Below are 25,353 nucleotides of genomic sequence, written 5' to 3'. Positions count from 1 at the left end.
AGGTTTTTTTGATCCAAACTGAGGACTATAGCCCAGGAGACAGCTTCTCAGATTACTCTGAGGAACTGCTCTAGCGAAGCATGGTTTTGAGCACAGTTTTTTGTTTCTGTTTTTTTTTTTTTTTTTTTGCGGTACGCAGGCCTCTCACTGCTGTGGCCTCTCCCGTTGCGGAGCACAGGCTCCGGACGCGCAGGCTCAGCGGCCATGGCTCGCGGGCCTAGTCGCTCCGCGGCACGAACCCGTGTCCCCTGCATCGGCAGGCGGACTCTCAACCACTGCGCCACCAGGGAAGCCCATGAGCACAGTTTTATATCTTGTTATAACAAGGAACATCAAACAAGTCAGGGATACACTCCTTCAACGTTTCAAAAAAAACAAAAACAGATCAGCACATACACAACTCAGTATGGCCTTGCCACCTGGGAAGAAAGTCTTATGATCAAAGAAGTACTAGCATTGGCATCCCGGGAAGGGAGGCCTTTAATTTTATCTTTAAAATGGACATTCCTTACTTCTGGTCAACGTGCCTTTTTCTTTAATAATTAAAGCAGATGTACAGTGCATATTTGGCCACAAACAGGCGGTTTTGGTTAGCCTGAAGTTCAAGTTAAATTATATATAAGCCAGAATGACTTCCCCATACCTTAAGAAGTGAACATTTCTTCCATCACTTTTTTTTTCAGATCTTTGTAAGATACCTAAAAGGAATTGAATACATCTGTGTATACAGAGTGAAATATTTTTGTAATAGGGGCGGGGCAGGCGCTAGCTATAGCAGCCCCCCTCAGCCATTGGTCAGCACCGCAGTGGGCCCCTCCCCCTCTTTTATAAAAGGAGCCGGAATCCGGATGATGGATGTTTTTGAGTTACCAGTCTGCCTTATTCTGGGTCTGCTCGCTTTCCGATTAAAGTTATTCCTTGCTCCAACAGGTCGTCAGTTATTGGCCTGTCGTGCGAGCAGAACGAGCGTGGGCTCGGTGACATTTCCTGTAAAAAGTATTACTCACTGGGTTAGACACAATCACTGATTATAAAGGCAGGAGAAATATTTTCTGAGGTAACCAGAGACACCAGCATTGTCCACCTGTTCATCAGTGTCCCACATCCCTATTGCACTTAACGTGGTGCCCGTGTCTGGAGTCTCTGCTTTTATTCCTGATTCTAAATGCTGAGGCCCACACAACTAACCCAAGGGCTTCGCACTACGTTGTGTATATTTGAGAACAAATACTATTTATTAGCTTCCAGCTATGGAGGTCTGAGCGACATTAGTATATTGTGTGTGCATTTGATTTTTCTGGTGAGCATTCTCTATGTAAAGAAGCCCCAAATAATATGTTTCTGAACATTTTTGTGATGTGTTACAGACTACACTCACCGGAAATATGGGTGCGTCTCCTTTAAGAGGAAGCAACGCTCCGCCTAATCCTCAAACTAAAATATGCAATTTCTAGGCGCCGCTAGCTAGGTGGCTTCGCCTTTGACCTGGAGGTGGCGCGGGAGTCCCACTCCCTCGTTGGTGCTGTGGGAACTACATTACCTAGGAGCCTTGGCGGCTCTGGGCCAATGAAGGCCCAGTAAAGGGGCGTTTCCGTTCGTACGGAGGACGCCGGGGCGGGACTTCCTTTTCCCTTGTTGGGCGGACATTTTGTTTGCTTTCGGATTAGTCCAATGAGTCTGTCTCCGGAGCGCGGCGTCACCCCCGAGGTGACAGGGCAGGGAAAACGCGAGAGGCGTTGTCTGCCCTAAACAGAGACGGACCTGAGGATCGGCAGTGGCACCGCTCAGGTGACCCGGCCGCCGGAGCCCGGGACCTCGCACCTGTCACTCTCCAGCTACTCCCCTCCCCCTCGCCCTCCCCGGTCCGCAGGTGCCGATGGCGGCCGCCGTGCTGACGGACCCGGCGCAGGTGGGTGCTGCACCCCTGGGTCCTTCCCCCGACCTCCCTCTCTGAATCCTGAAGCCTCGAATGAGGGACACCTCAGGTCCCTGCAGCTCAGGACCATGTTTCCAGACAGTGGGGACTCTCTTGGTCGGGTCCCATTTCTGACAGCCAGCATGATGGGATGTGGAAAGATGTTACAGTCGAGGGCCCAGCATGTGCAGAGGCTTGGAGCTGCGACACAGCCGGAGCATTTGGGAAACCTGGGGCCTTTGGTGTCTGAAAAGATCAAGAGTCCGAGCAGATGTGCCTCAATTCTCAGGGTGATGGGAGCTACGGAAGGTTCTGAACAGAGAGACAATATCTGATGGTTTAAAAAGTATTCCGTAGACTGCCCAGGTGCGTACAGACTTGAGGTCAGGGCTCGGACAGTGGGCCCCAGAAAAGTTGAGACATAGTCCAAGGCAACACAGCTGGTACGTGGCCCTGAGGACTGAGGCTCAGAGGACAGACAGCCCCAGGTCTGTGGCAGGGCAGGAGTGGAAGATAGGCCTGAGCCCTTGGGCCTCTTTCGTGGTTGCTTGTCTCTCATGGTCTCCCTCTTACCACAGGTTCCCCTGATCTCAGTAGTAATTATGGGCTTTATACAGGCTCTCATCGATTCCACCCCCACCCACGAGGGCTTCAGGATTGTGGTGTTCTAGAACACTTTACTTTTTTTAAAATAAATTTATTTATTTATTTTTGGCTGCGTTGGGTCTTCGTTACTGTGCGCGGGCTTTCTCTAGTTGCGGTGAGCGGGGGCTACTCTTGGTTGCGGTGCGCAGGCTTCTCATTGCGGTGGCTTCTCGTTGCAGAGCACAGGCTCTAGGCCTGCGGGCTTCAGTAGATGTGGCGCACGGGCTCTAGAGCGCAGGCTCAGTAGTTGTGGCGCGTGGGCTTAGTTGCTCTGCGGCATGTGGGATCTTCCCGGACCAGGGCTCAGACCCATGTCCCCTGCATTGGCAGGCGGATTCTTAACCACTGCGCCACCAGGGAAGTCCCTAACACTTTACTTGTACTCTCCCAGCTCTTGAGTCTGAGGACCCTGGAGAAACCCCAAGCCCAGGGTTCTGTGTCTAGACCAGGGGTTACGTGCAAGGGTTCCCGTTTTCTGGTGACCACTGGAATAAGGTGTGGAAGTTTGTTCCAGGAACAGGAACCAGCATGTGCAAATACTTGAAGGAGAGATTGAGATGGGAGTTTTCAAGAAGCTACAGGTCCCCACCACATCTGGTAGCAATCAAGAGCAGGTGGGCAGGAGTCAGGCCTGAAGCGGCCAGCTGACAAGCGAGGCCTCTGTTCTGAGGGTGGTGTAGCCATGTCGGGTGTGGAGCAGGGGAGGGAGGTAATCTGATCCAGCTTTTAACAGCCTCCCTCTGGGTGCCAAGTGGAGAACGGACTGTGTGTGGTGACGGAAGAGGGAATTAGGATAGAGACAAGGAGCCTGGGGAGGAGGCTGCTTCAGTATTCCAGATGCGTGGTAATGGATGGCCCAGAGGGCTGGCTGTGTAGATGGGAAAAGTGACTGGGTCATATTTTCTGATGTGTGAAAGAGACAGCCCCAAGGTGTTAGGCCTTATCAGTCAGAAGGGTAGAAGCTCCAGCGGCTGAGATGGGCAAGTTAGTGGTAGACGTAACTCTGCAGGGGTATCAGGAGTTTATTTGTGGCCATGTGAAGAGTCTGAGATGTTCCAGAGAACACTGAGTGGAGGTGTCAAGTGAGCTGCTGGACACAGGGCTGAAGTCCTGTGGAGGGGCTCAGGATGGAGACATCCAAAAAGCAGAAGATGGTGTGTACCTAGGTTTACAAGGGAGAATCTACACATCACCACGGCATTGCAGTTAATGAGCCAGGAAGGTGATGGTGGAAGCCAACAACTGGGTGGAGGCCAGAGTTGTGAGATTGAAAGTGATCCAGAAGACTGGTGTGCATGTGGAAAAAGTATGAACTGATGGCCCTTGGTCCCTGGTGTTGGGGACTTACGGGAGAAAGATGAGCCCAACTTTGGTTGTCTGGTAAGCATGGTCTTAGCAACTCCAGGAGAACTGGCTGGAAGGACATGGATGGGGATGCGGTGCGGCCCCACATGCCAGCCCCAGAGCTTAGATGGCGCCTTTCTGCCCACCTGCCTGTTGTTGGTGTGGGTGGACACCGTGATCAAAGGGACCTTAAGGAGAGAGCAGACATATGTGCCCCCTGGCCCTGGTATTTCCAATGAGTCGAGGACCTAGGTCAGAAGGAATGCTGAAGGGAGCTCTGTGGGGCAAGATGGGGGTCCTTAGGAGAGAGACTACTCACAGACTCGGCTCTCCCCATTGTGGCAGGGGAAAGTGAACTTTGAGGACGTGTTCGTGTACTTCTCCCAGGAGGAGTGGGGGCTCCTTGATGAGGCTCAGAGGCGCCTGTACCGCGAAGTGATGCTGGAGAACTTTGCCCTTATGGCCTCACTGGGTAAGGCCCTCACATCCCCTGCAGCGTCCTGGACTGGGCTCTCCCCCTTTCCTGTTTCTTCTATCAGAGCCGTAGGCATCACCTTCCTCCCCCGTTCCCTAGGGTAGGTGCTGTGGATGCCAGGTGTGAGCTTTGTGCACTAGCTAGCACCTCTGACTTCTGAGCAGTCCCAGTACCTGCTGCCCTGAAGGCTTACGTGGATGGATGCAGGCGTGCAGCGTCCCGCCGTCACCCAGTGGATCAGCTCCAGTTTGTTCTCTCCCGACTGGGTGCCTCTGTCCAGATCCATGCCATCCCTGTGCCCCAGGTTCTACCCCCCTCCTCTGGCTGACATTTCCAGTAGCCTGCCTGTGTCAGGCATTGCACGGACCAGTATGGTCACTCCTTGTTGGGACCGCTAGGCTATTCCTGCAAGACACTACTTCAGAGTTATTTTTATAGTATTTAGTCGTCTTCTCTGAGGGGTGGGTCACCCAGACAAGTGCTGGCCATTTACCTGTCTTTTCCTTAGGATATGCATCTTCCATGTTCCATGGAGTTGCCCCACTGGAGCTGGACAGTGAGCCCTGGCTATCTGAGTGGGCCAGCATGACTCCAGCCATGACCAGAGAGGCTCAGGGTGGGGGTGGCCCTGGTGAGTGGGAGCTGGGGGAAGGTGTGATGTCGGGCTGGGTTCTAATCATTCCCCAACCTCTCTGTGCCCACAGTTGTTTGAGTGCCAAGGCCAATGGCCACACTTCATTCCTATCTTTACTTTCCCATTTACACACTTATCTTTTATGTTCTGACTTTTAGCCTCTGACTGTTCCCCACCTCTGCCCACATCTGAGCTGTTCCTCTCCACTGCTTTCCAAAACTGGCTTATATGCTTAATGTGTCATGAAATGTGCATATACCTCAAATAATTCTTAAAAACCACCTAGTCTATTTGATTGTAGCTATTCAGGGAACACACCCTTCTGTAGGTCTCCCTAGCAGCCAAGGCCTTGCTAAAATCCATTTGTGGATGACTTCATTAGACACCCTGTTCTTCCTGGGCTGTTCCCCACATTTGTGTCCTCTCCCCATCAAGGCCACTTCCATCCTGTGACCTTTAGATGCCAACTACTGCATAGTAGCCCTTTACTCAGCTTGCGCTCTGGCCTCTTGTCTGATAGCAGACCTTCATCCTAGTTCTGATAGATACACATTTGTAATGAGACTGCCCGTTCCCACCAGTGTCGCTGTGTCCTTCACCAGCATTTGTCTGCTTTCAGGTTGTTCGCATGGAATGGAGGAGGAGGAGATACATTTTGAGCAGAGCGTTTCTGTAAAAGGAATGTCACAGGTCACGATTCCTAAGACGATTCCATCTTCCCAGAAGGCCCACCCCTGTGAGACATGTGGCCTGATCTTGAAAGATGTTTTGTACTTGGCTGAGCACCAGGAAACATACCCTGGGCAAAAGCCATACATGTGTGTGGCATGTGGGAAACAACTCTGGTTCAGTGCAAACCTTCACCATCAGAAGCAGCACAGTGGAGAGAAACCCTGCAGAAGGGATGAGGGTAGGGCCTTTCTTGTGAACGGCTGCTCTGTGCAATCATTGGACGTGCCCTTTACCACAGGGGAGGGTTGTAAGGACTTCCCAACTAGCTCAAGCGTGTTCCAGCACCATTCCCCTCTTAGTAAGTGGAAGCCACAAAGTAACACCAAGTGTGCAGAGGCCTGTCACAGTGGACAAACGCATTACAAGTGCAATGAATGTGGAAAAGCTTTCAGCCGCAAAGACTCACTTGTTCAGCACCAGAGAGTCCACACTGGAGAAAGGCCTTATGAGTGCAGTGAGTGTGGGAAAACCTTCAGCCGCAAACCCATACTTGTGCAGCACCAGAGGATCCACACTGGAGAAATGCCTTATGAGTGTGGCATATGTGGGAAAGTTTTTAATCATAGCTCTAACCTTATTGTACACCAGAGAGTCCATACTGGAGCAAGGCCTTACAAATGCAGTGAATGTGGGAAAGCCTACAGTCACAAATCCACACTTGTTCAGCATGAGAGTATCCATACTGGAGAAAGGCCTTACGAGTGCAGCGAATGTGGGAAATACTTTGGTCACAAATACAGACTCATTAAGCATTGGAGTGTTCATACTGGGGCAAGGCCTTACGAGTGCATTGCATGTGGGAAGTTCTTCAGCCAAAGTTCCGACCTTATTGCACACCAGAGAGTTCACAATGGCGAAAAGCCGTATGTGTGCACTGAGTGTGGAAAAGCCTTTAGCCACAAACATGTGCTTGTTCAGCACCATAGAATCCACACTGGAGAAAGACCGTATAAGTGCAGTGAGTGTGGGAAGGCCTTCAGGCAAAGGGCTTCCCTCATCAGACATTGGAAAGTTCATGCTGGAGAAAGGCCTTAGGATAGGGAATATGCCACAGTGGGTGACACCAGAGAGAAGCTCTGAGAGTAGCCTATGTGAGTAGCCATCAGCTGGAAGATGAGTCTCATACATTTGAACTCCCACCCTGAGGAGATTCTCCTGTGTGCCCCCTATATGGGAAGGTTTCTGGAGCAATATTGCACTTCGTAACATGCCTTTGTTCACTGTGAGAGGCCTCTGCACGCTTGCCAGAAGCATATCACTGCCAGTGTCTCCAAAAGAATCCATATGTCTGTGCAACAGCAGGGTGCCACATTGTGCGTAAGTCACCCCAGCGTGCTTTGATGGGCAAGATCTCTGCTCTTCCTCCCTTCCCTGGAGGGAATCATCAGTAGCCTGAGCCCATTGAAGATCCTCACTCCTTCCTGCCCCCCTACTGGTTAAGCGTGGATGTGACCCAATTTTGGCCAGAAGAACATAAGCTTTGTTCTGCTGGCTGCTTGCAGAGATTTCCATTTTTCAGACTTTATTGGTCTTGTGGCACTCGTGATGGATTTGTCCAGCCCCCAAGTCACCTAACTTGGGAATTGTCTGCCTCATATTCTTCTGGGTTTGCAACAAATACCTTAGTTTTTAACTACCTTTAATCCTGGGGATTCTGTTCACTTTGTGGGTTGAGTTGAGAACAGAATTGGGCTCTGCCAGCCTGAAAGAATGAACAGCTTGTGTGAGAGGTCCAACTGTTGTGTCTCAGTGGTATTTGCAGAATGATGAAGAAAGAACAGCTCTTATTCTAGTTTCAGCCTAATTTGCATTGCTACTCAAGGCCTCCTAGGAAAGAATACCAATCTTTGCAGGCCTAATCATGTGTCCTGTATGCCAAGATGATTTGTGTAACCAAGGTCTTCTTGAGCAATGGGCATTTGTCATGACAACTTCTGATGTGCCTGGGAGCAGCATGAATTGGGTCCCTTGTTCCCAGGGAATGCTTCATATTCCCCAGCCCTCTTTAGGAGAGTTTGATTCCCTGGGACCTACCAGCATCCCTGAAATCTATTATTTGGTAGGCAGATGTCACTGTCCCCTAAAAGGACATCTGATAAATAGGAAGTTGGGAGACTGTAGCCAACTATAGGGAATATAACTCTTCTAAAGGCGTATCCACAAATGTTTCCATCACTGTGACTTTGGTATGAGGGTTTATGGAAATTCTCAGGACTCATATTTGTGTCTCATAATCTTACGGCTACAGTTACAGTCTGAGCAATCTAAACATTTTCTGCAATTAATTGCACATATTTATAGTGTATAATTTGATAAGTTTCGATACATGTTTGCACCTTTGAAACCAAGTTTCCTGATTCCTTTTATAATATCTCTCGCCCTCACCCATTCCCAGGCAACCACTCATCCTGCTTTCTGTCATTATAGATCTGTTTGGATTTCCTAGAATTTTAAATGTGTGTGTGTATAGAATAATTTAAAAGGTACTAGTATGTATATGGCTTTTCAAACTCTGCATAATTATGTTGTGATTTATCAGTGTTCTGTGTATCAGTAATTCATTCTTTTTCATCTATACTTTTGATTAAAGTATTCCACTTTAGAGAAACAGTTCCAAAGCAAGTGACCCAGGAGAGAACGCACGGGAACAAAGCCACAGTATCTGTGGCTCATAACCTTCACCTGGAAGTGATGTGCCATCTTTTCTGACTTACTCTGTGGGTAACACAGACTAATCCTGGTTCAGGGTGGAAGGGGACTCACTTCACAACAGTGAGAATACAAAGATGTAGGGATTTGTGGGAGCATTTCTTGAATACTGGTGACCACAATCATAGTTGTTTTTCTTTCTTTTACCTTTTTAGTCTTTTAATGAGGAATCAAATATTGACTGATTTCAAAAGTTAAACCAACCTTGCATTTCTGAGGTAAACCCCATTTGGTCATGATGTACTACTCTTCTATGCATTGTTGAATTTTATATGCTGGTTTTCTTTTTTTTTTTAAGACTTTTGCATCTATGCTCATGAGGGATGTTAGTCTCTAATTTTTTTAATGCATGGGTTTGGTTGCTATCAATGTAATGCTGGCTTTACAGAAGAAGTTGGTTAATTAAGTGTCCCCTGCTTTTCAATTTTCTGGAAGAGTTTGTGAAGAATTGACATTATTTCTTTCTTAATTGTTTGGTGGAATTCACCGGTGAAGTATTTGGGCCTGGAGTTTATTTTGTGGGAAGGTTTCTAACTATAAATTTAATTTCCATAGTGAACATAGGTTTATAGAATTTATCTTTTTTTTCCCCCTACAGTGAGCTTTGGTGGTTTGTATCTTTCTCAAAGAGTTTGTTTATTTAAGTAGTCAAATTTATCCTTTTATGATTTTAGTACCTGTAGAATCTGTAGTGATGCCACCTCTCTTATTCCTGATACTGGTAATGTCTATATTTCTCTTTTTTTCTTCATCAGTAGTTTATCAGCTTTATTGATCTTCTGAATGCACTTGATTTCACTGTTTTTTCCTGTTCCTTTTTTTCCCCCCCATTTTGACTTTTACCATTGCCTTTTGCTTTTATTGTATTTCATTTCTGTTCTTCTGCTACTTTTTAACATAGAACCTGAGATCCTTCATTTGAAACTTTTGGGTTTTTTCCTAACATAGGTGCTAAATTCTAAAAGTCACTCTGTAACAACTGCTTTAGTTGCCTCCCACAAAACTTGATATGTTGTATTTTCATTTTAATTACATTTAAAATCTTTTCTGGTTTCCCTTTAAATTTCTTCTTTGACACATGGTTCTTTTTAGAAGTGTGTTATTTGGGATTTTCCTTATCTTTTTGGTAATTGATTTCTAATTTAATTCATTGCAGTCAGAGTATATACTTTATGACTTGAATTATTTTCATTTATTGATATTTTCTTTATGGCCCAGAATATGGGTTATCTTGTATTTCATGTTAGCTTAAAATGAATGTCTATTGTGTTCTTGTTTGATGGAGAGTTCTACACATGTCAGCTCGGTTAAGACGGTTGACAATGTCTAAGTTTTCTGTATCCTTACTGGTGGGGGGTGGGGGGTAGTGTCCTGTCAATTATTTGAATAAGGTTGTTGACATCTCTGAATATAAAAATGGATTTGCCTATTTTTCTCTCAGGTTTAATTCTATCAGGTTTTGCTTTGTGTATTTCGAAGTCTTTTTATTAGGTGAATAAACGTTTCCTACTGTTACGTCCACTTAATGAGTAGACCTCCTTTATCATTAAGAAAGAGTGATCTTTATCTATAGGAAAATTCTTTGCTCTAAAATCTATCTTGTCAGATACTGTTAACATTGTGTACTTTTGATTGAACACTCAATTTTGCCTTTTTGGGTACTGAAAATACTTGCATTTCAGTAGATATTCTTGGTATTGTTTAAGTTCCTTGGAAGCAATATGATCTTCTGGGATCTTGATTCCAAACATTTTTAGGTTGAATTACTGCAGCGTTCATTTTAAGGCTAATTTCTCTCCCCCTACTGAGACACAATCATTCTGTATTCTCTACCTCATGCTTCATAAGGATTCCCATTTAAACTGGTTAGAACAGGTGCTATTCCATTCTCTACATTAGCCTTGGAAATTGTTTCATTGAATCCTTTTGGGTGTTTCTTTACACAGCTCTGGTTATTTCCTGCCTGCATGTACAGATTAGTACATGAGGATGTACTAATATACATGAGGTCATACTTGAGGATGACCCTCTGTATGTTTCTGAAGTTTTCTCTCTCCTGTACTGTGCTCTGTTGGACTCCAGAAACCTTAGCAGGCCAGGATTCTAAGTTTTGTGTCAACTCAGGGTGACTTTTGGGGTCCGACTGGACTCAGCATTTTTGTATTAGGGCCTGGGAATTTCTTTTCATAGTAAGCTGGGACGGCCACGTGGCTCACATCGTTTGCCCTCTTTCATAGGTCATTGTTATTTGTTTGATGTCCAGTGTATTAAGAATCAGTTTCATATATGTTGTAAATTTTTTTCAAGAAAATCTATGAATTCCCCCTAAAGCAGACACTTTGAATAAATTAGTAGAATTGATAACACCTCCAAACCACATCGGAAAAAAAAAGAAATCACACATTTACAAATATGAGCAAGGAAAGAAGGTATAGCACTAGATATCTTTGAAACATAATGGGTAATGTGTGATTATTTTATTTTATTTATTTTTTTGGCTGCGCCACGCAGCATACAGAATCTTAGTTCCCTGACCAGGGATCAAACCCGTGCCCCCTGCATTGTAAGTGTGGAGTCTTAACCCCTCCCTGGACCACCAGGAAAGTCCCTGTGTGATTATTTTAAATGACTCTTTCCCAATAAATGGAAATGTAGAGAACAAAAATTCATTGAAAGATACCAACTGACCAGGTTCCCTCAAGAAGAAATAGATAATCTTAAAAATCCTTTGTTCATTAAAGACATTTAATTAGTATTTCCAGATTACTAGTAATGGTAATCTACGTTTAAAGGTAAGAAGCGCTCTCACTTAAAATTTAAAGCCAAGATGGTTTCACTAACAAATCCTACCAAATATTTAATGAATAATTAAGATTCCATCAGACTCTTCCAAAAAATAAGTAATAACATATGGGGTACTTCCCAACTAATTTTTAGAAGCCAATATTAACCCTAAGAGCAAAACTAGGTAATGAAATTAAAATTATAGACCAATGTGTGAGCATAGGTACAAAAAATCCTTCACAAAATTTTAGGGAATTAAGAGTGTGTGTGTGTGTGTGTAGTATATTTTCAATTGTTAAAGCCAACTTTACATTCCTGATAATAATTATAATCTAGTGAGATTTATCATGTATATAAGGTTGGTTTAACAATTGAAAATATATTAATTTAATCTATATTAACTAGAAGGTGTCCCAGGTTCCTGGCACAGAGCTTGAAATATCTTGAAATTCCTGGAGTGATAGGAGTCTTTCTTGTGCTAATGAAGTGATTCTTGGTAAGCCCCTAGAACCTTTCTGGATGGGGACTGGTTACCAGAAAAACCAATCATATGATTAGACGTTTGAAACTGAGCCAGACAGACCTGTGGGGAGATCAGAGGGGCTAGATGTTCAGGCATGTGGCCATGATCTAATCAGTTGTGTCTATGTAATGAGATTCCAGTCGAAACACTGGACACCAAGGCTTGGTGGGGCTTCCTGGTTGGTGAACACATTGATGTGCAGGAGAGTGAAATGCCTTGACTCCCCAGAGAGAGAGGTTATGGAAGCTTCACACCTGGGACCCTCCCATACCTTGCCCTCTGCATTCTTTCCATTGGCTATTCCTGAGCTGTATTCTTTATAACAAAACTGGAATCGTAGGTATAGCACTTTTAGTGAGTTCTATGAGTCATTCTAGCAAATTACCGAATCTGAGGGGATCATGGGAACCCCTGAAATTATAGCCAGCTGTTCAGAAGTGCAGTTGGACCCAACGACTTGAAGCGCATGTCTGAAGTGAGGGCTTTCTGGTGGAGGACTGAACCCTTACAGATGTCTAGACTGACACAAACTCTGGGTAGTTGGTGTCAGAGAACTGGTGTCAGAATCAATTTCCTTAAACTGATATACGGCAGCATTAGAAACCTAAAGCTAACATTACACTTAATGGGGGAAAGACTGAATGCTTTGCCCCTAATATTAGGAATAAGCAGGAATGTCCACTCTCACAACTTCTATGTAATGTTGCACTGAAAGTCTGTGCCATGACATAAGAAAATTAAATGAAATAAACAATGTACAAATTGTAAAGGAAGAACCAAAATGGTCATTATTCACAGATGACATGCTTATCTATTTAGAACATCCTTAATTATATATTTAAAAAGTTAAGAGATCTAATAGATTAGTCAAGGTGCCAGGATACAAGGTCAGTATACAATAAGTGTTTGGAAATTGGAAAGCTATACCCCTTACTCTAGCATCAAAATATGAAATATTTAGGAATATATTTAACAAAATATATTCAAAAACTATTAAGCAAATTCACAAAACATTACTGAGACACACCACGTTTCTGAATCTAAGGACTTAATATTTTAATTTATTCTCCCATAATTGTTCTGTAGGTTCACACAATTATCAAATTCCCAGTGATTTTGGTAGAAATTGACAAAATGATTCTAAAATTCATATGGAAATTCAAAAGACCTAAAATACCCAAGACAAATTTTGGAAAGCACAACACATTCGAAACATTTTAATGTAATTCTAAGAATTACTATAGGGGACTTCCCTGGTGACGCAGTGGTTAAGAATCTGCCTGCCAATACAGGGGACACGGGTTCGAACCCCGGTCCGGGAAGATCCCACATGCTGCGGAGCAACTAAGCCCGTGCACCACAACTACTGAGCCTGCGCTCTAGAGCCTGTGAGCCACAACTACTGAACTCCGCGTGCCAGGAGCCCATGCTCTGCAACAAGAGAAGCAACCGCAATGAGGAGCCTGCACACCTCAACAAAGAGTAGCCCCCCGCTTGCTGCAACAAAGACCCAACGCAGCCAAAAATAGATAAATTAATTTTTTTAAAAAGTACAAGCCAAGGTACATCTGATTAATAACTGGTGTCCAGAATTTTAAAATAACCTTTACAACAATAAGAAAAATTTTTTAAAAAAGTAAAAGTTTTGAACACCTATTTCACCAGAGAAGACACTTGAATAATAAGCATGTGAAAATATGGTCAACATAATCACTAGGGAAATACAAATCAAGACTACAATGAGACACAAGTACATACTCACTTGAATGGTCAAACCAACAATGCCAAGTCAGTTAAGTTGTGAAACAGAACTCCCGTACATTACTGTTGGAATGCAAAATGTTAAAACCCACTTTAGAAAACTGGTGACATCTGTAAAACTACAGGTGAACTTACCATGTGACACAGCCATCTAACTTGTAGGTTTATCTCCAAGAGGAATAAAATTGTGTCCACAGAAATGCTTGTACTCTAATGTTCACAGCAACACCAGCTTTACTGATAAAAGCCAATAGCTAAGGAAAAAATTATTCTGCAAATGCTCGTGCGTAAGTGAATTGGTAATTGTATTGGTTTGCTAGGATTGTCATCATAAAATACCACGGACTTGGTGGCCTGAACAGCAGATAACATAGCCTCCCACCGTTCTGGAGACCAGAAGTCCGAGATCAAGATGCTGGCAGGTCTGGTTCCTCGGAGGCCTTGGTTTGCAGATGGCCGCCCTCTTGTATGGTTCCTTCATTGCCGAGCTCGGGAGACCTCTGCGGGGGAAGGGATTCGGCTGCGTTGCCCAAGGCAGAGGTCCGCGGGGCCCGCGGAACTGGCGGGATCGTCCCGGTCGTGCCGGGCGGGCGCGCCTCGTGCTTTCTCCGGAGATTGTAGCTGCAGACTCATGGGGAAGAGGCTGGAGCCACGCTCATGGCCCGGGTGTGGGGCCGCTCGGTCAGTTGGACCAGCCTCCGCCGGGGGCCCTCTGGCCGCCGAGGGCAGCTGGAAGGGGTCTTCGCGTCCGGAGGTGGGAACCGGGCTGGGTGGGGAGGCCCGAGGAGGGCGCGAGAGGTCCGGGGCCGAGTCTGCGGAGGCGTCTCCGTGGGATTTTGCGGGGTTCCGATCCGGAGACCAGATGGACCGGCTCTGCCCGCGAGCGAACCAGGAGGGAGAGTCCGGCCGCCTCTTCCCCCACGGCCCCGGGGTCGGGGAGAAGGACGGCTGAGGAGTTCGGGGCTGCGGGGGCAGGAGGACCCCGTGAGCCGCGGGTCGGCCCCAACGCAGGCGCCGTCGTTTTATTGGTTCAGCCCCCGCCTCCAGCCCTTCAGGGCTTCCCACTTCTCAATAGGTGGACATTTTTTCCACCACAACCAAGGAGTGTTTCTTTTAATGTCTGGCGCCACCTCTTTGGAAAGAAAACATCGTGGAATATGGTGCCTCCGTCTCAGTCTCCGCGCGTGCAACGGAGGCGTCGGGCTCCCCACCTTTCCAGTCATACAGACATGGATGAGAAGTTCTAGGATTTCTTTGGATAAAGACGAATGGCTCCTGCAGAGCATCACCCGAATTCCCAGGCACATTGGGATAAACAGTAACAAATGGGGCTGTCAAGTCCTCTCACTTGAAGGCAAGTGAGCGTTCATCTTGAGCGCTTGCATGGAATGGGCTCTGTCTGCTTGGTGTATCGAAAAGGGGTGAGGTGGGCTTACCTGGTGGCGCAGTGGTTGGGAGTCAGCCTGCCGATGCAGGGGACACGGGTTCGTGCCCCGGTCCGGGAAGATCCCACATGCCGCAGAGCGGCTGGGCCCGTGAGCCATGGCCGCTGAGCCTGCACGTCCGGAGCCTGTGATCCGCAACGGGAGAGGCCACAACAGTGAGAGGCCCGCGTACCGCAAAAAAAAAAAAAAAAAAAGGTATAAACAACAAGGTGTCCTACTACATAGCACAGAGAACTATATTCAATATCCTATGATAAACTATAATGGAAAAGAATGTAAAGAAAAAGATGTACATATATGTATAGCTGAACCACTTTGCTGTACAGCAGTAATTAACACAACATTGTAAATCAACTGTACTTCAACAAGAGCGAAACTTTGTAGAAAAATAACAAAATTACAAGGATATCGAAGGAGGGTCTTTAAAGAATAACCCAGTGGTCCCACAAGTAGTGACCAGGTCAATGCCTGAACTTCCTGGCATAGGCAGGCTCCAAAGTCTGTCAGCAAAAGGCAAGAGAAGGCCTGGGACACCGAGGTTCCATGCCTCTAGACAGAGTCACCCAACCAGGGACATGCAAGGCTGGTGGGATCTTTCAGACAAACTTCAAGATTTCTGACTCCTGAGCCCTGTCCTACAAGACCCCAGAGCAGCAGGGATGGGACTGCTGGGAGAGAAGGACTACAGTGCACAGAACCCAGCCCCGGCACCAACACACATGCCAGGAAACCAGGAAAGGAAGCAGTACCCATGGTCTCACTGTGGGAAGGTCATAGGTGCCCCTGGGAAAACGAGGAAGAACAGAGCCCAGCCCAGGATGCTGGGGTGAGTGGGAGGGCCTTACCTATGGAGGACAAAAATGCAATGTTCTGTAGCATCACATGACGGGACAGGAGCCTCTGAGCCAAATCAAGGAGTCCCCACTCCTTCTGGGAGAAATATATGGCCATGTCCTCAAAGACCACAAGGCCCTGTAAAAATTGGGTTAGCTCACTCCATGAGCAGCTTTGTGTGCTGTATTTCCTTCCATTCTGTATTTGTCTAGTCTCCATCCATCAATTCTAGGGCCAAACTAAAAGCCAAATGTGTTTATATCTCCCCTATCATTCAGAGCGCATGGTCTGAACCACCTCCTTATCTAATTCTCATACACCAAGTCAATATATCCCCTGCCCTAAATCAACCCAGGGCCAGATACCAGACGGCTAGGGACAGCTCTGAAGCTGGAAACCCCACCTGAATTATTCAGACTAGTCGATCATAAGCTATTCCCCTTATTCTCCACATCCTAACATGGATGAACTGAAGATCCTGAAGAGGTAAGTGTATGAACCATTGTACCCACCAGATTTGAATTTATGGACGTAAATGAGTAAGTGAGCACACGGAGAGGTCAGTATTGTTGAAAAAGATTTCTATGATTTCTATTTCCCAAGTGTACAGTGAACACTATGCCACACAGGGCCATGTGAGGAAGCACCAGATTTGAGCAGGAGGCAGAAGCAGGCGCAAGGGGAGACCTAGACCAGAGCCTTTATTGGGGTTTTCCCAGTAAAAATATGGAGAATAAGGGGAATAGTTTAGGACTGACTAGTCTGAATGTGACACATAAAATTTTTCATCATAAGGAAATATTTAAAGGTATATTAACATGCAGACCAATTATTAAGTGTTTGGATAAATTTAACTAATTCAACATGTTCATTTCTAACTGCCTACCTACACACATATTTTGAGGGATGTCAGTTCATTTAGTGTTTAAATCAGTAACTGTTTCATTTTTTTTTTTTTTTTTTTGGTGGTACAGGGACCTCTCACTGTTGTGGCCCCTCCCGTTGCAGAGCACAGGCTCCGGACGCGCAGGCTCAGCGGCCATGGCTCACGGGCCTAGCCGCCCCGCGGCATGTGGGATCCTCCCGGTCCGGGGCACGAACCCGCGTCCCCGGCATCGGCAGGCAGACTCCCAACCACTGCGCCACAGGGAAGCCCTGTTTCATGTATTCTTAAGTTAATGAGTTGCAGGGAGGCACTGAGCAGGCAGGTCAGCTATTAGTCCTTCTGAGCCTGCCTGTAACATGGTCCTCTGAAGGGAGGTGCAGGGAGCCCTCAGCTGGACAGTAGATCATTCCTCTTACTCTGAGGGCTGGAGGAGGTGAGACAGTGCCCTGGTCTGGGAACAGCTGCTCCACTAGCCCAAGTAACCTTTGCCTTGTTCTGCAGGGAGTGGTCTTGAGGGCCTGCTAAGCTTGCAGTGGGGAGAATCTACACCAACTCACAACTCAACCTCCATCCCAGGTCAGCTCCTTACCCCATCTGGATCTACCTTTCTACAAACACAGGCCAGAATTCATCCTACAGCCAGATTGCTCCTCTCTGAAGAACCATCATGGATGCACACCCATCTGTGCCCTGCCCTCCAGTCTCAGTCTCCCCACACCTCACCACGGAGACCATCTGAAATAACAAACTTTAGACTCTCTTTCTTCAATCTGACCACCAGGCTACAACCTGGTCCAGCCCACACCCTCCACCCCTTAGAAAGCTCTGGACCAGCAACCGTCCCGGGCCTCCAGACCTTCATATCCACCTACCCAGGAGATGTCTCCATCTTCTGACATCTCAATCTTGAGACATCTCAGAAAAACCCATGTCCAAATACAGCTCATGATCTTTTCCCTGAATCCCGTTCACTGCACTGACTTCCTCATCTCCATTCCTTAAATGTTCAGGGGGGAAAAAAATTGGGATGGTCTTTTATTCTCTACTTTTGCTTACAGCCATATTTGATGCAGCAAGAAATTTTGTCAATCCTTTTTTTATTATCTATCCAAACTCTTCTCACAATTCTCCTGAATTCTGTGGCCATGTCCTCCTCACCAGCCTCCTGGTTCCTGGAGGGAACCAAGGTGAGTTCCCTCCTCACCAGGGAACTAAGATCCAGCAAGACACGTGGTGCAGCCAAAAAATTTTTTTAAATAAATAATAAAATAAAATCACTGGAGGATCCAGCTACTCAGAAGCCCAGTATTTTTGGGACACATCAGCTCCATTTCTGGAACTCCACTGCTCCTCACTGAAGGAACATCAGATGAAGTTTTCTGTGTTAGTCTTCCTAAATCCTGGCACCCCCAGTGTGCATTTCCTCATGGACTGTGTGCTGGCCCCTTGCTGTGGCTCTCTACAACTTTCCCCTTGTGCTGTTAATATTTTCAATCTATAAAATGATATGCCAGATGTCTGTAGCTATCTTTGCTAAATCTGCCACTGAAACATTTCCACCTAGTGTAAGATAAATTCAAATTTTAAAAAAATATATTTATTTATTTATTTGGCTGCACCGGGTCTCTCTCTCTTTTTTTTTTTTTTTTTGCGGCATGGGAGATCTAGTTCCCTGACCAGGTATCAAATCCGGGCCCCCTGCATTGGGAGCTTTGAGTCTTAGTGACTGGACCACCAGGGAAGTCCCAATTCAAATTTTTTATGGCTTTCTGGCTTTTTTTTTTTCTTGTTTTTTGCACAAGTGTAGGAGAGGATCTGAGGTCCATCATTGAGTTATCTTAAACTTTAATTAAATATTCCTTATGCACTGAAGTACAATTTGCATTCAATAATAATCTCCCTTTTAAGGGTACATATTTTGATGTTTTGACAAATATATATGCAATTTTGTGACCACAACCACCGTGAAGTGTGAAATATTTCCATCACCCCAAAATGTTCCATTATGCAGTCTTACTCCTTTCCCCAACCCCAGCTTTAGCAACCACCTATTTGTTTTCTTTCCCTACATTGTTGCCTTTTTTTTTTTTTACAATATCAGATGAATGGAATCATCTTATATATGGTCTTTTTTTCTCCACCTGGCATAATGATTTTGATATTCATTCATGCTGTTCCTTGTTTCTTCCTCTATAGCTGAGTAGTATTTTGTTTTCTGGATATGCTACAATTCATTCATTCATTATCCAGTTCATGGACAACTTTTCCAAGTTTTTGGCTATTGTGAATAAAACTGTCCTGAATATTTGCAACAGATATTTGATTGGAAACATTTTAACTTGTGTAAATATCTAGGAAGAGAATAGCTGTGTGCTCTGGTATATGTATATTTGCCTATAAAGGAAGCTACCGAATTGTTTTCCAAGGTGGCCGTACCAATTTGCAGTCTCACCAACAGCATATGGGAGTTCCAGTTGTTCTCCATCCTCATTAGCACTTGGAATTGTCTATCTTTTTAATTGTAGCAATTCTAGCCCGTGTGTAGTAATCTTATTACAGTTTTTAAATGGCATTACTGGAATAACTGAGGCTATTGAGCATCTTTTCTTATGTTCATTGTTCATTCATATATCAATGGTTATTTGTCCAAATCCTTAGTTCATTTTTTTTTCTTCTTAACATTGAATTGTAAGAATTTGGGGGTTTTTCTCCTTTACAGTATTCTGGATGCTAGCCCTTTATCAAATATGTGTTTTGCAAATAGAATCTCTGTCATTGGCTTGTCTTTCTATTTTCTTAGCAGTGTCTTTTGAAGAGTAGATATTTTAAATCTTTATGTAATCCAAAATCTATTTTTTCTTTTATGTGTTCTTCTTGTGTACTATCTATATACTTAGAGTTTGTCCAACCCAGAGTTGAAAATCTTTTGACTTATAAAGCATTCTGTGATTTTCATTCTTACATTGTGGTCTAAGACTTATTTTGAGTTAATGTTTCGATATGGTCTGATGTAAGGATTTCTTATTATTTTAAAACATTTATATTTTATAACTAAGCAAATCACATATTAATTAGAAATGAGTGTTTTCTTACACCAATATACATATACACAAAGTTTATAACAATTTAATAATAACCAAGAACTGAAATTAATTCAAATGACAATCATCTATAAGATGCTTAGGTAATTTGTGAAATATATATTAAATGGAAGAAAACTAGGGATTAAAACTATTGCTTTTGGGAATTCCCTGGCGGTCCAGTGGTTAGGATTTGGCACTTTCGCTGCCGAAGGCCCGGATTCGATCCTTGATCGGGGAACTAACGTCCTGCAAGCCACGTGGTGTGACCAAAAAAAAAAAGCACAGGTATAGTTTTGATAGTTTTGCATCACCACTGTGAGCTGAAGCCATTCTGTAGTGCTGACCACATTTCATTATCGTGCAGGCACTTCTTCATGAGTCAGTAGTTGATACAATTTTTATTGACAGCATGTTGAGTTTTCTATTATTTGGGAAAGAGAGTTGCCTCTCAAGGGCTCCTCCCTCCTCTGTCCTATCTTAGGAGGAATTAGTTGTCTGGGCATTGGCTACAGGTATACCTGAAGATGAACTTCCAGGTCCTTGAGTGTCAAAGAAACCCTCTACTAGAGGCTGTTTCTTTCCACACCTGGGAGCTTTTCAGTATGACGCAGCACATCCAGAGACCCAGGCCTGTATCTCTCCCAAAGCAGTTGTGACATATGAGAAATGGAATATTTCCTGCCATATCAATAAACAAAGAATGTCACAGTCATCAACGATTGCAGCCCTCCAACGTGAGCTGGTCAGCTGAAGAAACTCAGGGCTGAAAAGAATGCCTGCCATCTAGCAGGCATCAGACTGCAGCCACTCCCTGTATAAGACCTGAGGAAACTCAGGATGTGTCAGGATACTGGCCCCAGATAGCTGAGGTGCATATCAAAGGAATGATTTCAGTGAGCCCAGACTCTTGCATCTTCCCATACATAGAAAAGCGCTAAATTCCTTAACTTGAGATATCTGGTTTTCTTTAATTAACAATAATCTTTTGATGTTCCCGACTACCTGTCCTTAGTTGCAAAACTCCTATATATCCTGGTTGCCCCCTCGCCTCCTTGCAGCAGTTTCTCAGAGTTACCTGAAATACTGTCTCCTGGGCTACAGTCCTCTTTGTTACCCCCAATAAATCTTAACTCGCAACTCTCAGGTGGCGGATATATTTTTTTAAGCCAACACATACTATCCAGAGGATGAAGGATTCTGAGGTCAGTTCTCATCTCCCATTTCTCACCATCTGGTCTTCCGTGTTCACTAGAAGGGCTAGCTACGGCCTTGCTGCTGTTTGGGCAAGAGTGATGAGACCCTGTCCTTCATTCACATGGCACATTGTGAAGAGCTGAGACATACAGGTGACTGAGATGTGAGCCCTTCCCTGGGAGCTCTTCTCACATGGAGAACACATTAGCTGAAGTAGGTGCAATAAAGGAACTGTTGCTTTGACAGAAATGTGCCTGGGAACCCCAGAAATACAAGATAAAGAAGAATCGAAATGTGGAGGTGTTAGGGTAGATGTGGGGGCAGCAGAGAGACCCAGGTTCTAAGAGTTTGGAGTTGGGGTTGATTGGGGTTGCAGCCTGTCTCCACCATGCCTACCCCCAACCACATGTCCTTGGTCATGTCACTTATCCTTGGGGTTCAGTGTTCTTGTGTGTAAAATGGGAAGATGGACATTGAACTAAAGCTTAGGAAGCAAATTAGAAAGAAGCAAGAGGTTGATGCGGAGACCCCTGAATGATGCAGGACCCCCAGGCAGGGTCGGAATTGGAGAAGAACATCTCCAATAAAGGTAATAGCAGGTGTCAAGACAGACCGACAAGAGCATTGTCTGGTGCAGGAACCAGTTGACAGTCACTGCGGCTGTAGAGGGGAGAGGGGTGGGCAGGGAGAGCAGGTCATGGTGAGATGAGGAGTTGGGTTTTGTACTCGTGCAGTTTGAGATGTGTATCAGACACCTAAGAGGAAAGGTTGATCTAGTTGGATGTGCAGTCTGGAGTTCGGGGGTCAGTCGGGTCTGCAGATATGCGGTGCTAGTGCGTCCAGCACCAGGAACGTGTCTGACACCTGTGGTGGAGCAGTGAGGTTTATTGGTGTGCTGCAGCGTGGGTTACCACACCGTGGGAAATGTGGGGCCCTCAGTACGAAGATGTTAGGACCTTTTCTAGGCTCTGGGCTTGTGTTCAGTGATTTGGAGAAGAGTTTAAGGAAATGGAGCTCTGGTCTGAACTGGATGCTGTCAGGAAACGGGGTTGGTTTTATGATCAGATATCCTGAAATTTGTTATTTACAAGGCAGGGGAAGGCAGCGGCACTAAAGCAGCAGCTAATGGAAGATGGAGCTGTCACTCATGTTACCCAGGAGAGGGGGCTATCTGCTTGTTTGCCCAGGACTCTGGTTGTCTGTGCTCAGATATGATGATAGGGTGGTTTTGTCATTGTCTCATTTCATCATGGTCACTGAGTGGCCTTGAGTGAGGATGGTGTTCTGTGAAAAATGAATACACAGAAACCTCCGTTAAATAGAGTCGGGAGACCAGCAGAGGGAGCTCTCATGCCTGCAACTGACAGGAGAGCCCAAAAGGAGGAAGAAAGATTCCTCTTTTTTCCTGGTAAGGACTCAGCCAATGAAAAGCCCTGGAGAAATAGCTGGCAGTCTATTTGTTTTAGTTCAACTGTATTCAGCAGGATAATCCCGGAGTTCAGAGGTGAGTGCCAGACCAGCTGCCTGGCCCCCGGGATCCCTCAGAGCTCTGCTTTCCCCCTTCCAATCACAACCCCTCCCACATAATTTAAAACTGTATACAATTTAAACCTATAATACAGATAGCTCCCTCTAGGCAAAGGGAACATCCTGTGCAAAGATGGGGGTGTGGGAGTGATCCTGGGGTACTTGAGCTACATTTTTTTTTATTGGAGTATAGCTGATGGACAATGTTGTTAGTTTCAGGTGTACAGCAAAGTGAATCAGTTATACATATACATATATCCACTCTTTTCTATATTCTTTTCCCATATAGGCTATTGCAGAGTACTGAGTAGAGTTCCCTGTGCTGTACAGCAGGTTCTTATTAGTTATCTATCCTGGAGCACTTGAGTAATTGAAAGTTCAGTGTAGGGACCTCTGAGGCCAGGGTCTGGAGACTGTGGCCCACCTGAGGGGCTGGTCACAGAGGCCTCCCAGAGGAGGTAAGTTCTGAGTTGGGACAAGCTGTGGGCACAGATATCCCAGCAGGGTCCCTGTTCCAGGAGTGCCCAACTGCTTGTGGAGCCTGAGTGGCACTCAGAGATTCCCTTAGGGTGACTGGGCTAGTGCAGAGCAAGGGATGTGGGTGCAGCATGGACACATTTGTCATGGGCACCCAAAGGCAGGTACACGCAGGGCACACCCAGACATGCCACGGGGCATATGTAGACTAGCAGTAGACTCTACAACACTATCACACATAGGACTCCACAAAAATGAATCAGCAATGTGCAACTCGGACACATCCGTGGTACACAAAATCCTATGCAGATGCACACACAGATACTCACCAGGACACAGACAGAATAGAGAGGATATATTTATATTGACTAAAGAGACACACTTACACCTAGGACAACAAATAGACACAGACACAGAAAGACACCCAGACACATATTCACAGAAGTCCTGCACATTCCAAGAACAGTGCTCACAGGGACATGCATGGGCAACAGACAGATGCATGCATTGGCACAAACATGTACATGCAGACACAGGGGCACAGATGCAGAAAGAGTATGGAGACATCCACACAATTAAACTCCTGCGTCAAAGAGGCTACATAGGAGAACACAAGGACAGTAGAGATGGGTACTTGGAGAGAGGGGCACATGTACAGATGCAAAGGTAGACAGCTTTGTACAGCCACTTTGACAGATGCAGATGTACAAATGATCATACACTTATAGGTGTAGCCATCCAGAGAGAGACACACAAGAGTTCACTCTGTCACACACACACACATTTACACGAGCGTTCCTAAATGCAGATAATCAGATCTGTACACATAGGAATGTGATGATAAATGTTTAACATCTGGTCTTGAGAAAAAAGTTGCATGTAGATTATGTAAGTTGATTACAAATTTTACTGATATAATGGATGTGTAGCGCACACTTTACAAATGATAATAATATATCCAATGGGCTCGACTGTAAATTCTACACAGCCAATTGATTCTCATACAGTGCTTTCATTAATTTCAGCTTTAACTCTTTTGTGTCAAGATTTGTATTAAATTTCAACATATGTATATATTAGAACCATGCAAATCCAATTCCAAGCATATATTCATTAGAAATGAGGGCATTTTTTTCCTCCAAAATATATATACGTGGAGGTTTATAACAACTTTATTGATAACACCTAAGAGCTTGAAGCAACCGGCTCCACCACCAACGTGAACATGCTTAAATAAACTGTGATATGGTCACAAAATGGAAGGAAACAGTAATTAAAACTGCTTCATGCAACAATGCATGTGAATCTCAGAAAAAAGGCATAGAGTGACAATGATGTAAGTCAGAGACAAAGCAGTACGCATACTGTAGTGTTCTGTAGAAAGTTAAAAAACAGGTGAACCTAATACATGGTAACAAAGGACAGAATAATCGTCACTTTGTGCAGGGCTCTTGGAATGTTCTGTGTCTTTGTATGGGTGGGGTTTTTATGGGTGTTGACATGCAAATATTTAAGCCCTGAACTTAAGATTTGTCCTCTTTATCTTATTGAAATTACACATATAGGAATAATACAGATAAATAAAATAAATAAATACCAATGCACACCTGCAGGATAAAAAGAGCATAGCAAGATTAGAATTCCTTTATGAACCTCACAGATTGCAAATCACTTCTACTTCAGAAGAATCCTTTATCTAAAATTTTGGATTACTCACTCTCTTTTTTAATTCAAAGTTTGACACCTTATGTATGTATTTGTGTATCGCTAATAATAGTTTTTTTTGACCTGATTTTGAAATTTATATGAATGGAGCCATTACTGTGGTTTTCTCTACTGCAGTTTTTTTTGTTTTGTTTTTCATTTTTCTGTTTTTTTGGCCGCACCATGCAGCTTGTGGGGATCTTAGTTCCCTGACCAGGGCTTGAACCAGTGTCCCCTGCAGTGGAAGCGGGGAGTCCTAACCACTGGACCGCCAGGGAATTCCCTCTCTCTTGTTAATTATCATCCTTTATTTATTTGTGGTATATATCTTTAAAGCTATTAATGTCCCTATAGAATTTTATTAAACACATCTCTAAAGAATATATGGGGATGTCACTATTCAAAAAAAGTTTACATTTTTGATTTCTTCACATTTGTGATGCATGGGTTATTCAGTATTTTTTTTCAGTATTTTATAACTTAATTTCCAAACACATTTTTGCATTTCCCATGTACCTCTGTTGTTGGTGGACATCTTGATTACATTCTTGTCTTATTCTATACAAAGTGAAGTTCTTTTTTATGGTCAGTTTGTTGACAATTCTGTAAATGTTCAGCTTGTACTAAATATAAACATGCTGTATCTGTATGCAGATGTCTCTGTCAGGCCAGATTTAACAA

At 44.7% G+C, this 25,353-nt stretch overlaps 1 protein-coding gene across 2 annotated transcripts; it reads left to right on the top strand.

The window, feature by feature from the left end:
- Nucleotides 1-1,663: 1,663 nt before the first annotated feature.
- ZNF772 (zinc finger protein 772) lies at nt 1,664-9,500 on the top strand. Of its 2 annotated transcripts, XM_081215762.1 has the most exons (4): nt 1,664-1,909; nt 4,250-4,376; nt 4,888-5,010; nt 5,633-9,500. In XM_081215762.1, exons 1-4 carry the CDS (start codon nt 1,877-1,879, stop codon nt 6,778-6,780), a joined length of 1,431 nt encoding a protein of 476 aa, XP_081071888.1. In that variant the 5' UTR covers nt 1,664-1,876; the 3' UTR covers nt 6,781-9,500. The 2 variants fall into 2 exon arrangements, with proteins under 2 accessions (XP_081071888.1, XP_081071889.1); XM_081215763.1 differs by lacking the exon at nt 4,888-5,010.
- Nucleotides 9,501-25,353: the final 15,853 nt, after the last annotated feature.

The sequence above is a fragment of the Mesoplodon bidens genome (genome assembly GCF_964165515.1).
Source record: "Mesoplodon bidens genome assembly, chromosome: 18".
Taxonomy (NCBI): Eukaryota; Metazoa; Chordata; class Mammalia; order Artiodactyla; family Ziphiidae; genus Mesoplodon; species Mesoplodon bidens.
Note: the sequence above shows the minus strand (reverse complement) of the source record. Positions and strands in the feature narration are given on the sequence as shown.